The sequence below is a fragment of the Haliotis asinina genome, chromosome 10, assembly GCF_037392515.1.
Source record: "Haliotis asinina isolate JCU_RB_2024 chromosome 10, JCU_Hal_asi_v2, whole genome shotgun sequence".
Lineage (NCBI taxonomy): Eukaryota > Metazoa > Mollusca > Gastropoda > Lepetellida > Haliotidae > Haliotis > Haliotis asinina.
The window spans coordinates 21,104,711-21,120,840 of record NC_090289.1 but is presented as its reverse complement, the minus strand read 5'-3'; the positions used below and the strand labels follow the sequence as shown (position 1 = coordinate 21,120,840).

At 39.9% G+C, this 16,130-nt stretch overlaps 1 protein-coding gene and 1 pseudogene across 1 annotated transcript; one reads left to right on the top strand and one right to left on the bottom strand.

Annotated features, from left to right (window-relative positions):
- Nucleotides 1-7,473: 7,473 nt before the first annotated feature.
- Nucleotides 7,474-7,878, bottom strand: LOC137298575 (uncharacterized). The gene has a single exon (XM_067830874.1). It carries the CDS (start codon nt 7,876-7,878, stop codon nt 7,474-7,476), a length of 405 nt encoding a protein of 134 aa, XP_067686975.1.
- Nucleotides 7,879-11,215: 3,337 nt separating this feature from the next.
- LOC137298574 (integrase/recombinase xerD homolog) lies at nt 11,216-15,033 on the top strand (annotated as a pseudogene).
- Nucleotides 15,034-16,130: the final 1,097 nt, after the last annotated feature.

The following is a 16,130-nucleotide window of genomic DNA, read 5'->3' as shown; positions in this document are numbered from 1 at the left end:
AATCTTCAAGCCGTTGCAGTGAGACTTACTCTTCATGTTGCCTTCACAGTATGCTCGTTGTATATTCCGCCTTCTTCAACACTTCAACTGTCTGATTTGCAAGCTCTCTATGACCAACTTCCAAAACCCTGTATAATAATGGGTGATCTCAATGGCCATAATCCACTGTGGGGTGGTACAAATATAAACACTAAAGGTAAAACACTGGAAGATTTTATTTTCAATACTGATTTGTGCATATGTAATGATGATTCGAGCACATATCTGCATCCTGCAACCGGCACCTACTCTTCTCTGGATCTGTCTCTTGCAGACTCTAATCTACTTAATGAATTTGAATGGTCAGTCTACGATGACCTCTGTGGAAGTGACCATTTTCCTACTATATTAAAATCTGTAACTCCATCCGCTGTTCCTTCTTCATCAAGGCGGAATTTTAAAAAAGCTAACTGGGCTTTATATGAAACACTGTGTGCTGAAAAACTTAAACCTGAACTTTTTATTGACATTCCTGATGCTATTCAATGTTTTTCTGATGAACTGAATTCCATAGCTGATGAGTGTATACCAAAGTCCTCTGCAGTTCCACACATAAGAAAACCATGGTTCAACGATGAGTGCAAACAAGCTAGGGAGGCAAGGAAAAAAGCAGAACATTATTTCCGTCGCCATCCTACGGTGCATAATTTAAACAAATTTAAAATTTTAAATGCTAAAGCAAGGCGTACTTTTAAACAAAATAAACGCCAGTCATGGCAAAATTACGTTTCAAAACTAAATTCACGTACGCCAATTTCAAAGGTATGGAACATGATCCAGAAAATAAAAGGTAAGGGCTCTAAATCTAGTATTCACCATCTTAAAGATGGGAATCAGTTATTGACTAATAAATCAGATATTGCTAATAAACTTGGTGAGACTTTGGCGAAACATTCTTCCTCATCAAATTATGTACCTGAATTCCAAAAATATCAAAAACAGCAGGAAAAGAAATATATTAATTTTACTTCAGATAATGGGGAAGATTACAATGAAACCTTTTCAATACATGAACTTCATACTGCTCTTGACCAAGCTCACGATACTGCTTCCGGTGCTGATGGTATACATTATCAACTTCTGAAGCACTTGCCAGAATCCTGTTTAGAGACACTTTTACATATATTTGATGACATTTGGACAACTGCAAAATTTCCTCCCTCGTGGCGAGATGCCATAATTGTACCCATCCCTAAACCTGGACGTGATCATACTGATCCATCGAATTATAGACCAATTTCACTAACGAGCTGCGTTTGCAAAACCATGGAACGCATGATAAATAATCGACTTGTTTGGTACTTGGAGACTAATAACCTTATAACAGATATACAATGTGGTTTCCGTAAAAACAGAAGTACCATCGATCATTTAGTGCGTTTAGAATCTTTTGTTAAGAATGCCATAATTAATAAACAACATGCTGTCTCAATCTTTTTCGATCTAGAAAAAGCATACGACACGACATGGAAACATGGGATTGTAAAAGATTTACATGACTTTGGATTACGAGGCCGCCTGCCTCAATTTATATCCAACTTTTTAAATGACAGGCAATTTCAAGTCCGAGTGGGTTCTACCCTGTCTGACCATTATACTCAGGATCAGGGTGTCCCACAAGGCAGTATTTTGTCTGTCACTCTCTTTAGTATTAAGATCAACAGTCTCTCAAAGGTTTTAACTGATTCAATCGATGGATCACTTTTTGTGGATGATTTTAATATTTCTTGTCGTGGTAAAAATATGCGCACCATTGAACGGCAATTACAGTTGTGTTTAAATAAAATAAATAAATGGTGCCTTGAAAACGGCTTTAAATTTTCTCAAACAAAAACTAATTGTATACACTTTTGTAGAAAATATAAACCGCATAAGGACCCAGAACTGTCTTTAAATGGTACTCCAATCAAAGTTGTAAAGGAGGCTAAATTCTTGGGTATAATTTTCGATTCTCATTTAACCTTCTTACCACACATTAAATCTCTTAAAGTTAAATGCCTGAAGGCACTAGATTTGCTGAAGGTTGTTTCCAATTCTAAGTGGGGAGGGGATCAAACTACCCTCCTTCATTTATACAGATCATTGGTACGATCCAAACTTGATTATGGTTCCATTGTATATGGTGGAGCCTGCAAAAGCAACCTGAAACTATTGGATTCTGTCCATCACCAAGGTCTAAGACTTTGTCTTGGGTCCTTCAGAACTTCACCTATTGACAGTCTTTACGTTGAGGCCGATGAACCATCTCTTGCACAACGCCGTATCAAATTATCTTTACAATATGTCACAAAACTATACTCTTACGAATCTAACCCTGCATATAACTGTGTCTTCAATCCTCTTTATGAGGATTTGTATAGCAAAATGTTTTCTCTTGTTCCACCTCTTGGGCTCAGAATAAAGCCGTTTATTGCTGCTGCTGGTATTAAGCTGGACAACGTAGCTCCTTTCCGTCTTCTTTCCTCTCCCCCTTGGCAGTTGTTTAGGCCACAGGTCGACCTAACATTAACGACTTTTAAAAAATCAGAAACGAATGAATTACAGTATAAAGAAGAATATAATCAATTGAAACATAAATATAACAATTACAAATCCTTATTTACAGATGGGTCCAAGGATGGTGGCGCAGTAGCTTGTGCCACTGTCATCGGATCCAGAACAATATCTTTTAGATTACCAGATAATAGTTCTATTTTTACAGCAGAAGCTAACGCCATATTAACAGCTCTTAAATATATTGAAAGACACCCTAAACGTAAACAGTATATAATATATTCCGACTCTCTTTCTTGCCTTCAGGCTATTAAAAATATTCCTTGTAAACATCCACTTTTAATTGAAATTATTGAACTGTATAATAATCTTGCTACTGGCCAATACGACATCGTCTTCTGCCAAGGCAGCACTCAACAAATCTGTGACACCACTTCTTATTCCATACAGCGATTATAAATCTAGCATTAGAACTTACATCCGTGATCTAATGCAGAAGAAGTGGGACACCCAAGTAGGTATAAATAAATTACATGAAATAAAACCGTATATTGGTTATTCCTACTTGGGTTGTCAGTCCAGATTTGAAGAGGTAATCATGCGGCGATGTCGTATTGGCCATACTAGATATACTCATTCATACCTATTGAAAGGTGAGGATCGTCCGTTTTGCATCCCTTGTGATGTGAGAATCTTGCTTGACTGTGTTGAATTCTCCATCATAAGGGATAAATATTTCAATGTAAAAACAATTAAGGATCTTTTTAACACCGTAAGTTCTCATTTAATTCTTGGATTTTTAAAAGACATTGATTTCATCTTTGAATTTTGATTATTATGTTCTGTAGATAGCTGTATTTTAATTCATGGTAGTTTAGATTCGTAACTAGAATTGTTAGTGGCTGTACCCTCAAAGGGGGTTGAAGTACCGTAAAATTATTGTCCTCCTGAGAGGGTACGTAAGTCCCAAAACATTTCCTGTACGTTTAGACTTCCACTGTTTTTAGTCGTAGTATATTATGTTTTAATTTTTGGCTAGATATGACTAAATTGCTAACAGCTGGGGGGATGATGTAAATCCAACTAGGGTCCATGCAGGTAGCAAAGGCACTGTAAGTCCCCATGGTCCCTAGTATGGTGATCTACCTTCAGTTGTTGGCAATCTATAGCCTGATTTTATTGTATTGTCCGAATAGTGATATAAGTTTTAACTTTCCACATTAGTTTTAATCATATTTGTGATATTCTAGTTGTTTTACTGTCCCTCGTTGACAGGTTTTTATAGTATCCATATATTTCACTTCAGTATTAAACGTTCTCGTCACGATATGGCTGCGATATTGCCGATGTGACGTTAAATATTAACTCACTCACTCACTCACTAGTATTAAAATCAACAGTTTATCCAAGGTTTTAAATGATTCAATAGATGGATCACTTTTTGTGGATGGTTTTAACATTTCTTGTCGTGGTAAAAATATGCGTACTATTGAACGGCAACTACAGCTTTGTTTAAATAAAATGAATAAATAGTGTCTTGAAAACGGCTTTAAATTTTCTAAATCCAAAACTAATTGTATACATTTTTGTAGAAAATATAAGCCACATAAGGATCCGGAACTATCTTTAAATGGCACTCCAATTAAAGTTGTGAAGGAGGCCAAGTTCTTGGGTTTAATTTTCGATTCTCATTTAACCTTCTTACCGCACATTAAATCCCTTAAAGCTAAATGCCTGAAGGCACTCGATTTGTTGAAAGTTGTTTCCAACTCAAAGTGGGGAGGGGATCAAACTACCCTCATACAGTTATATCGATCACTGGTCCGTTCAAAACTTGACTATGGCTCCATCGTATATGGTGGAGCCTGTAAAAGCAACCTTAGCCTTCTTGATTCTGTCCACCACCTAGGTCTAAGACTTTGTCTTGGGTCCTTTAGAACCTCTCCTGTTGACAGTCTATACGTTGAGGCTGATGAACCATCTCTTACACAACGTCGTATAAAATTGTCTTTACAACATACTACTAAATTATATTCTAATGAATCTAACCCTGCATATGACTGTGTGTTCAATCCGCTTTATGAGGATTTGTATAAGAGAAAGTCGTCTCTTGTTCCGCCTCTTGGTATAAGAATTAAACTGCTGGCATTGAGCTGGAAAGTATATCGCCTTCCCGTCTTCTTTCTTCTCCCCCTTGGCAATTGGTTAGGCCTCAAGTTGACCTAACATTAACATCATTAAAAAAATCAGAAACAAATGACTTACAATATAAACAAGAATATCATCAATTAAAAAATAAATATAACAATTACAAATCGTTGTTCACAGACGGGTCCAAGGACGGTGGCGCAGTAGCTTGTGCCACTGTCATTGGATCTAGGACAATATCTACTAGGATACCAAATAACAGCTCTATTTTTACTGCTGAAGCAAATGCCATATTAACAGCTCTTAAATATATTCAAAGACACCCTAAACGTAAACAATATATAATCTATTCAGACTCTCTTTCTTGCCTTGCTAATAAAAATATTGTAAACATCCACTTTTAATTGAAATTATTGAATTGTATACTAATCTTGCTACTGGCCAATACGACATCGTCTTCTGTTGGTTACCCAGCCATGTAGGCATTTCCGGTAACGCAATGGCCGATCTTGCTGCCAAGGCAGCACTCAACAAATCTGTGACACCACTTCTTATTCCATACAGCGATTATAAATCTAGCATTAGAACTTACATCCGTGATCTAATGCAGAAGAAGTGGGACACCCAAGTAGGTATAAATAAATTACATGAAATAAAACCGTATATTGGTTACACCTACTTGGGCTGTCAGTCCAGATTTGAAGAGGTCATTATGAGACGATGTCGTATTGGTCACACCAGATATACGCATAAATAACCTTTTGAAAGGTGAGGATCCTCCATTTTGTATCCCTTGTGATGAAAGAATCATGGTCAAGCATGTCTTGCTTGACCGCGTGGAATATTCCATCACAAGGGATACCTATTTTAAATCACGTAGTATGAAGGACCGTTTTACTAATATCAGTTCTCATTTAATTCTTGGATTTTTAAAAGAATTAGATTTATTAAATGAACTGTAAATAGATAATTTTTTATTATTGGAAGTTTAAATTGGTAACTGTGCTTGTTAGTTCCTGTATCCTCAAAGGGGGTTGAAGTACTGTAAAACTATTGTCCTCCTGAGAGGGTACGGAAGTCCACAAACATTCAAAGTAAATTCAAACTTTCCATGTTTTTAATCGTAGAATAAGTGTCTTTTTACTGAATGGATAGATTTCCCGAATTGCTGAGGGGATGATGTAAATCCATCTAGGGTCCATGCAGGTAGCAAAGGTACTGTAAGTCCCCATGGTCCCTAGTATGGTGATCTACCTTCAGTTGTTAGCAATCTATAGCCTATTTTTATATTGTATTGTCCTCTATAGATAAATTGTTTTAGGTATGGTTACTAGTTTTATATTCTACTCTGTGATATTCTATTGTTTTACTGTCTTTAGTTGACAGGTTTTATAATAGGCATATATTTCATTTCAGAATTAAATGTTCTCGTCACGATATGGCTGCAATATTGCCGATGTGACGTTAAATATTAACTCACTCACTCACTCACATAGCATTTTGTTTGAAATCCACATTCATCCAATCTAGTGTGAGACACTCTCATTGTCCAACTCTCTCAACCATGTGCCTCTCAGTCACCCATCTAGAGTTACCCGACTGACCTTAGCCCAGGTAACTGAATCACCTCATAAATCTCTCTCTCTCTCTCTCTCTCTCTCTCTCTCTCTCTCTCTCTCTCTCTCTCTCTCTCTCTCTCTCTCTCTCTCTCTCTCTCTCTCTCTCTCTCTCTCTCTCTCTCTCTCTCTCTCTCTCTCTCTTAACCAGTTCATTCAGTACAACAGTCTAGAAATTGTCCAGAAATCATTTATCACATTCAAGGATCAAGCAAAGTTTGTCAATAGGTCGCAGCAACTCTGTGGATTTACTCTTGTCTTGTCTGTCTTTACTTTTACCACTCTGGTCATTCCTTTCCGGTCTGGAAACAGTTCTACGATCGTTCCTAAGGACCTCGAGTTCCGAGGTGAATTACTACCAGTACGATATCTCCAACCTGGATATTCTTCCGAGGCGACAGCCAGCGCTGTCGCTCCTGCACCTGGGGGAGATACTCACGGATCCACCTCTTCCAAAACACATCTGTCAAATATTGCACTTTGCGCCATCGTCTCTTCATGTAGCAGTCAGTTTTGTTGAACATACCTGGCGGCATCTCTCTCCACCCTTCCTGGGGAGGTGGTTCAGTGTGAAGGGGGTCAGGTCATAAGGGTCATTTGGTGAAGTTGTGATCGGACGTCCATTAAGGATAGACTCTACTTCACAGAATAGTGACTAGACACTCATCGTCTAGTCTGATCACCTGTTGATGTAGTAAAGAGTACAGCACTTTCCTTACAGTTCAGATGATTCTCTCGCACACTCCTCTTTGGTGGGGGGTTGAAGTTCCACGACACATTTTTCTGCATTAGATGTCTGTAGATCTGAGCATGATTCCAGTTCTCCATCTCTTCACGTACTTCTGTCTCACAGCCCACCAGATTTGTGCCGTTGTCTGATCTTATAGACTTTACAGGACCTCTCCTCGCAATGAACCTTCTCACTGCATTTATACAAGAGTCGATGTCCAGTGAACATGCAACTTCCAGATGCACTGCTTTTATTGCCAAGCGTGTGAATACAACTCCATACCTCTGCCCCTCTTTACGATTACTGGTCCAAAGTAGTCCATTCCTACACTGGTAAAGGGTGGCTCACCTGGAGTAACTCGGTCAAGTTGCAGATCCGACATCTTCTGCTCTATCACTCTTGCTTGATATTTTCGGCAGATGACATATTTGGCAAGTAGGCTCTAGATCAGTGTACTTGCATGTAGAATCCAGTATTTCTGATGAAGCATTGCATGACATTCTTTCCAAGATGGCCAACCCGGTTATGGATATCTCGTATTATAAGTGTTGTCACGTGAGATTTCTTTGGCAGAATGACTGGATGTTTTGCGTCAAAAGAGATTTCAGCCTGTGAGAGGCGGCCACCAATTCTCAGTATTCCTTCTATCAGAACAGGATTCAACTGTCTGAGTCTTGTAGAAACATTTTTCTTGGGTTCAGTACGTTTCATTTCTTCCGGAAAGTGTTGGCGCTGGGCATGTTTGATTATGGCAACTTCTGCTCTGTCTAGTATTTCTGATGATAAAGACTTGTTCACAGGTTCAGCTGTTTCTTCCTTCATGGCCTTTGCTTCTAGAACGTCGAAAACCATTAAGATCCTTCCTACAGCTCTTTTGAGTTTCCACCAGTCAGAGAAGTAAAGCAGTAATCTGTTGATTATCTCGGCCTGCTGAAGTGAAATATTGCTGACAACTTTCTTCACTTCTGGATCTGCTTCAGGTATATGGTAGTTGAGGTTTGCTTCTCTCTGTCATTCTGCTTCATGACACCACAGGAAATCTGGTCCTTGTAACCAGACGACTGCTTGAAGGAACTTATGAATTCTACCCCTCTTGATGCTATGTCCGCTGGGTTCAAGGATGTTTCAATGTATTTCCACTGTTTTAGATCTGAGTCTTCTCTTGTCACTTCAATGCGATTGGCGACAAAGGTGTGGAATCTTGACTTTTCATTGGCGATGTACCTCATATCTGGCATACTATTGGTAGAGTAGAATACTGCACATATGGAGTAGTCAAGTTCTTTCACGATCATCCTGCTCAACCTGACACTCAGGATTCCTGCTGTTAGTTCCATTCTTGGCACTGTCACTTTCTTTAGTGGTGCTGCTCGAGATTTGGCAAAAAGCAAAGAACAGTGAATCTCATTTCTGTTGTTGGCTAGTCTGAGATAGGCTCAACACCATATCCGATGTCACTAGCATCTGAGAACATGTGCAGCTCACATGTACGCACAGGACCAAAGTCTCTTTGTATGATCTCATGACATGAAATTCCTCAATGTGAAGTAGATCTTCCTTCCACTGTGTCCATTTTCATAATAGATCTCCTTCAATCTTGTCATCCCAACCTACATTCTGACGACAAAGGGTCTGTAGCAGTGCCTTTGCTGTAAGCAAGAAAGGTGACAGCAGGCCAATCGGGTCATAAACCGAGCTCATGGTTGCTAGAATTCCCTCTTGGTGTCCATGTGATGTCTAAGGTTAACTTTAAAGCCCGGAGTATCCTTTTCTATTTCCAAGAACACTCCCTGCGCCCTCTCAGGTGGAAGTTCCAAATCCATGTGTTTGACACCGTTTGCCCTCTCTTCAGGTGGAATGGAGTTTAATACAGCGTGGCTATTGCTCATCCATTTTCAAACGAAAACCTCCTCTCTGACAGAGACTTGTAATTTGGTGTATGAGAGCTACGGCCCTTTCTTCACTGACTTGCAGACTTCAGACAGTCATCAAGATAGAAATTCTTCTTTATCATTTCTATTACTTCTTCATCGCAGAACTCTTGGTTAACATCTGCTGTCTTTTGTAATGCTGCGCTGGAACAGCTTGGTGATGATACTGCTCCAAACAGGTGAACTTTCATCCTATATGTTGTCGGCTCTTGTTGCAGGTCACCATCTTTCCACCAGAATTGCAGATAGTCTCTGTCTTCTTCAGGGACCTGCACGTGATAAAACATGGATTCAATATCGACTATGAAGGCAATATTTTTTTTGTCTGAACCGCAAGAGCACTCCTATGAGTTTACTGGTCAAATGTGGTCCTGGCAGGAGTTGACTATTTGAAGAGATTCCATGGTAGGTGGCTGAGCAATCGAACACCACATGTACACGTATCTTGTCAGGCTTTCTGGAATGATAAATACCATGATGGGGTATATACCATTCATTTCCTATTTCTCTCTTGATCCTATCTTCAGGGACTTTCTCAGCATAATCCATTTTCAGGATGTTGCTCATAAATTCAGTATAGTCTTCATGAAATTTCTGATTTCTTTTCAGTTTCTCTTTCAGGCTTTGAAGGCTGTGGAAGGCTTGAGTTTGGTTCTTTAGTAAACAAACATTTTCTTTTCTGAAGGGTAGTTTTACAGAGAAATGTCCGTTTCTGAATTCATTTGAATTCTCTACTTTCTCTTTGAAGAGTTTATCTTCTTGTGAATGTTCTGTCTTGTCGTCAATCATTTTCTCTGGGAAATCAAAGTTGATTGCCTGTTTAACAACTTTCTCCAAGTTCCTCAAACTTTCTATTCCTTCCAGGGCAGCTACTTCTGTTCTAAATACATGGAATCTTGTGTCTTTGCTCGCCTCCAAGCAGCGTACAACGTTCCAAACTACCCATCCAAGCAGTGTTCTAGACCTGTCTTCACCGTCATGGGGTTATATGCATCTGGTACATTGTTATCAATGTGGAGACCAATTTCTGTGGCAACTTGACATCATTTAGATGTTCCCATTGGTTGATATCATCTTGATTCGGAATATGATCTTTTAAGTAAACCCTTGGAAGTTCAATGAATGTGCTTCCGGTGCAACCACCAACTTGAAGTCCACATACAAGATTAGTACGCATTGAATGAGGCTTCCCCATAGTTTCTAGGGTAATCTTCATCTGCTTTAATCTGCAGCCAAGCTGGTCCATCAACTGCTCTGAGCAAAATGAAACACTACTTCCAGGATCAAGGAAGGCATATGTGTCTACCATCTTACAGCTATTCCTCATTCTGACCCTCACCGGAATAATGGCCATTGTACAATCACCTTCACCAGACCCCCATAGGATCTCTAGTTCAGGCGCTGTTGGTTTGGACTCAACATTCTTGTTCACAGCTTGTGATTTGTAACCATCAATGTGTAACAAGGTGTGGTGATTACCGTGACACTTTGAATACTTCACCTTCCATTCACACTGTTTACCTATGTGTCCACATCTAAACATCTGAAACACAGGCCTTTAGCCATCATAAGATGTAGCCGTCTGTCATGAGAAAGAATCCCCCATTCTCTACAGGAACTGAGCTCATGGTTGTTTAAACTACTGCAAATACAGGGCGTCAACAGTGATCTTGACCTTAGATCATCAGATTTTCTGAACACTGTACTGTTGTCATGTGATCTTGTTTTTTGTGTAGGCTCAGTAAGATTTGTGGCAAAAGTGCGAGTTTTGCCTTGAATGTTTCCTGGATGAGACCTTGACAGTGAATCTGATGATTTCTGTTCATAGCTGAGAGCTTTCTTGCCACAGATCGGATCAACTGCTTTCTTCGCTTCTCGTTGTACAAAGTCCACCAAGTCGTAGAATTGAATGGCTTGGTGTTTTTCCCTTAATGTTTGAACAAGGTTTCTCCACTTGTCATGATACTGGTAAGGTAGCTTCATAACTAGTCTCTTCATGTTTTCAGGATATTCCAAAATTTTGAGAGAGTTGATGCTGCCTACTGCATGTTCACATTCGGTGAGGAAATAAATTTATCTAGGGTAAATACGGTAGTTAAAGCCGATCACCGTGGATGCAGGCTTTGCACGAGATGTTGTGCTTGTTTAGTCACGTGACAGAAGGTTACAAGGTGGGATGAAGAAATTGTTTCGTCACTCGAGGTCTACGCGTTGCTCAGACGAGTAGCTTTGCCTTGGTTTCTGTCCTATTGTCCCTCATGGATCAACAAGACTCCTCTACTCCGGACGTCTCTCAGGAGTCGAGAGAGTCCAGTTCCGAACCTTTTGAGTCCTTTCAGCTGTTTAAGGACTATATGGACATCAAGCTGAGGACATTGAAGAGAGACATTGTCGACGAGTCCGAGGAAAGGTCACTCAGTGTTTTCAAAAAGGTGAGAAAATTTGATACACCCACCTTCAAATACAAAGCGAATGAAATTCAATTTAAGTTCAACACTGACATTTCAGATAGACTAGATTCGGTCAAAAGACATTGTAACAGGAGAGATTTTTCCGAATGTCTGGAGCTTATAGACAGTATCCAATGTTCGATTAAGAAGAGGAATAAGTTCATCAGATTAGCAGACCATTCTCCGATGGGGATTGATACCAGAGTTAGAAGGGGATAATATTGCTTCTAATTCAGAGGAGGAGAGAAGGTTTGAAAGGGCAGAAACTAAGGCACTTCGCAAGCGTCAACGACGTGAATTCGGCAGGCCCCGAGCCAGAGGAACTCAAGGATCTGTAAACCCATGTCCTTATCCTCAACCAACTTTGCCACCAACAACTCAGCCTCCCAATCAGCCTTTTCGACAGTACTCCGGCCGTCCTTACCCAGTTTCCAGGCTATGTTTCTTCTGCGGGGAGGTCGGACACTGGAGAGCCACGTGCCCTGTAGCAGCAGCTCTGCGCCAGTCAGCCCAGCAGAACTCAAGGGAGGGAAGTTCCCCAACAGGACGCAAGAAGTACAGCGAGACGCACAGTCTTGGAGAAAACTAATGTTGAGACTTCATCGAAAACCCTGACGTCCAGGAATTTACCTTCTAGTTCACCTACTGAGTTAGGAGGTATAGATCTTGAAGATAATGCCTTGTATCAATCTGATGGTTTCGAGTTTGAGTCTAGTTCTTGTGCTATAGTAAAAGGTAATCTAAAGAAACACATTCCTTTCTGGAGAAATATTTCTGCTTCTGATTACATTTTGCAAGTTATAGAACATGGTTATGTTATTCCATTTTTTGAAACTCCCCCTTCCTCGTATAGTCGTAACAACTGCTCTGCTTTTAAACACAGTGTGTTTGTGACTGAAGCAATTCAACAACTCCTGAGTAATAAGTGTATTGTGCAAGTTCAACAAAAACCTCATGTTATAAGTCCACTGTCAGTGTCTGTTAAAAAATCTGGCAAGAAAAGGTTAATTTTAGACCTGAGGTTGTAAATCGTTACGTTTGGAAGGAAAAAATTGTTCTCGAAGGCCATAGTGTTGCTTTGAACTATGTTCATATTGGAGGATGTATGTTCAAGTTTGACTTAAAGTAAGGCTATCATCACATTGATATTCATGAAGATCAGCATAAGTTTTTAGGTTTTTCGTGGACAGACAGTGGTCGTACCAAGTATTATTGTTTTACTGTTCTCCCTTATGGTTTAACTTCTGCACCATATATTTTCACCAAACGTCTTAGACCTCTTGTGAAGTATTGGCAACAGAATTCCATTGATATTGTTGTATATCTGGACGATGGGTTTGGTCTGGCGCAGACTGTAGACTTATGCAGAAAACATTCTTCTTTCGTTAGATATACGTTGGCTGAGGCAGGTTTTGTCTGTAATGATCAGAAATCCGTCTGGGAACCTTCAAAACAAATAGAATGGCTTGGCTTTAACTGGGATCTTGACAAGGGTGTCATTTCCATTCCTTACAGGAAACATAAGGATATAAACCAAAGTTTTTCAAAGTTCATATCCCTCCTACCCAATTTTACACCAAGAGACGTTGCCAGACTGACCGGTAAAGTCATTTCCCTTATGCCAGTATTTGGAGACGTATGTAGGCTATTAACGAGGCAGATGTACTTGCAGATGCAGGGTCATGCTCACTGGGATAAAGTTGTAACGTCTTATGACAATCCTGGCTTTGTTTCAGAGCTAGTATTCTGGAGAGACAATGTTTTGAATTTTAATAGTAGAAGTTTACAGCAAGAGTTTTCTCCCCTTATTTGTGTGTTTTCAGATGCAAGTTCGGTTGGTTGTGCAGCATTTATCCAGGGTACCGATTACATTTTACATGCAATAGTTCAGAGAAAACATTCAGCTCAACTTGGAGGGAATTAAAGGCTGTTGAATTGGCATTGTTTTCTTTTAGACACTTTCTAGCACACAAGTGGTCAAGTCAAGTGGTTTTCAGACAATAAAGCATGTTGTCACATCGCTACTTGTGGTAGTTTTTCCCCTGTACTACAGACTTTAGCCCTGTCGATCTTTAGATGTCTAAGGTCAGATAACATCAGTCTACAGTTCTGTTGGATTCCCAGGTCACAGAACGATAAAGCAGACAGTTTGAGTAAATTCCAAGATTATGATGATTGGACCATATCGGATCGTGTTTTTCAATTGTTAAATAACAGGTGGGTCCCTCACTCTGTGGACAGGTTTGCGAGCCATATCAATGCTAAACTAAACAGGTTTAACTCCAGATTTTGGACTCGATTCGTTTACTCAGGATTGGTCCAGAGATAATAACTGGGTAGTTCCACCCGTATCTTTAGTGACGAAGGCCATAAAGTATGCTCTGAACAATAAGGCTCCAGCTACACTGGTAATTCCCTACTGGCCATCGGCATTGTATTGGTCAACGTTGTTTGAAAATGGTGCATTTCGCTCCTTTGTAAATGACTTTATTCAGTTAAGCGGCAGTACTTCCTTTCAGGGGGGGGGCAGCAGAAAGTCAATTTTTGATAATTTCCAAGGTTATGCATTAGCCATTAGGATATAGATTAGTGCTTGTGTCACTGGACATTTTCAGAGCTGTTTACCGCTGGCGTGTGGAATGAGAGAAACAATCTACTGGACGAGAGACTACTGACTTTAGCTGACAAGTTACCCGATATAGTGTTAAAATCAAGGGCACCAGCTACTACAAGCAAGTATAGTAGAGCATATAAGAGCTGGAGAGTATGGGCCTCTAGTTTTGATATTAGTTTTCTTCCAGCGTGGTCTTTTCATGTTTCGTTGTATCTAGTTTCCCTGATTTAAAGCGGTAAGCATAGTTGTAGCATAACAGAAGCAATTTATGGTATTTCATGGGCACATAGGATCTCAGGACTCCCTGATGCTTGCGCAGATAACCTGGTCATTAGTGTTAAAGAATCAGCAATGAGAACCTGTGTAAAACCTGTGATTAAGAAAGATCCAATCACACCTGATATGTTGTTAAAGTTGGCAAATACCTTTGGCGGAAGCAATGCTACTTTGCTAGATTTAACATTCTTATCAATGTCTTTGCTCTCATATGCAGGATTTTTCAGATTTTCTGAAGTAGTGAACATTAAAAGAAATGATATTACCTTTGAAAAAGGCTACATAAGTATTTTTCTCAGAACAAGTAAAACTGACGTTTATAGAGACGGGAGAACTGTTTTGATTTCTGTTACTAGTTCTCCGACATGTCCAGTTACTATGTTAAAGAGGTACCTTGAGGCAGCAGATCTCGTAGAGTCTTCCGAAGATTACATATTTAGACAACTGTGTTATTGTAAACGTAAATCAAAATACAAATTGAAAGGAAAATCTCCGCTCTCCTACACTAGAGCTAGAGAAATGTTCCTGAAAAAATAAAAGTTCATCGGTGAAGATACTTCCAAAATCTGACTGCACAGTTTTCGCTCAGGGGGAACCAGTGCTGCGGCTAACGCCGGTGTACCAGACAGACTATTTAAAAGACACGGTCGCTGGGCTTCGGAGACAGCTAAAGATATGTTATGTGAAAGACGATATAAATTCATTACTCCTAGTGTCAGCGAATTTGGGAATTTGAATGTTTTCGGTTGCGGCATTTGTTGGAAGTAAAGTTGATTTGCATCAGCAGGCCCGTTCTTTTATATCGAGGCGCGGTAGACAGCACCCTGTATTACGAGTATGTTGTACTTGGTAAATAATTTATGTTCGTTTGAGCGGCCACTGGGCCGTTGCAAATGCAGGCCACTGGGTCGTATTATACATTTAGGACTATGGACAGTGTGTATGACATATGGTGCTGTTTCACTGAGGATGAGCACAGGTTAAAAGAAGGAAATGCCGTATATACACAGGGACTGCTGATAGGCATACAGTCAAGGACCCAACAGCGATGAATCTTATGGAGCGGAACGATCACTGTTATAAGTTAAGTATGCTTCATGTTCAGGCAGGCAATTCTTGTGTAGGCTCGAACGTGTCGTAATGTTTGTTGGTACTTGCAAAAGTTCAAGTTGATGATTGTTTATTTTACCGAATACTTAGTAAATCAGAGGTTTATTTTTTCACTTGGGTGTGTCTGTCATCTTTAAAGCTAATATCGTTATCGATGAAGTTTCAGTATAATTGGTGCACCTTATTTCAGAAGCAGTTCAGATCTGGGTTGATTCATCTTGGATGTGAAGAAGGCCGTGCTTTAAGCTGATACGTTTACCAGGTGGAGATGATAATGCTTCTTCGCTATTCTCAAGGACTGCATCATAACGGGCGTTCATCTTCAGCAGATTCCAGGATATATATTGTGTGGAGACCTGGCTTTACAGCTGTTGTTTTGTTTACTACTGAAGGCTATCCAGTTGGATCGCATATGGAGGATGCCTGCAGACTTTCGCGTTTGTCGTATGCCGTCATCTCCGATACGGTTTGATGTGCTTTTACATTGTAAATTTTGAAATAAACCTACTCGCTCTCGAGGCGCGGTAGACAGCACCCTGTATTACGAGTATGTTGTACTTGGTAAATAATTTATGTTCGTTTGAGCGAAGCGAATTAGAACATAATATCAAAAACTCATCCAGTCCTTTTGCATTGTCCATCTTAATAAGTGGCCACTCTAACGCTCGAACTCTGTGTCCCCATATCTCTCTTCAAATTCGCAAAGTATTGCATTGTCAGCCA

Excerpts from the sequence above, each read along its gene's own strand:
- LOC137298575 (XM_067830874.1), bottom strand. The coding sequence starts at position 7,878 with ATGGTTTTCGACGTTCTAGAAGCAAAGGCCATGAAGGAAGAAACAGCT.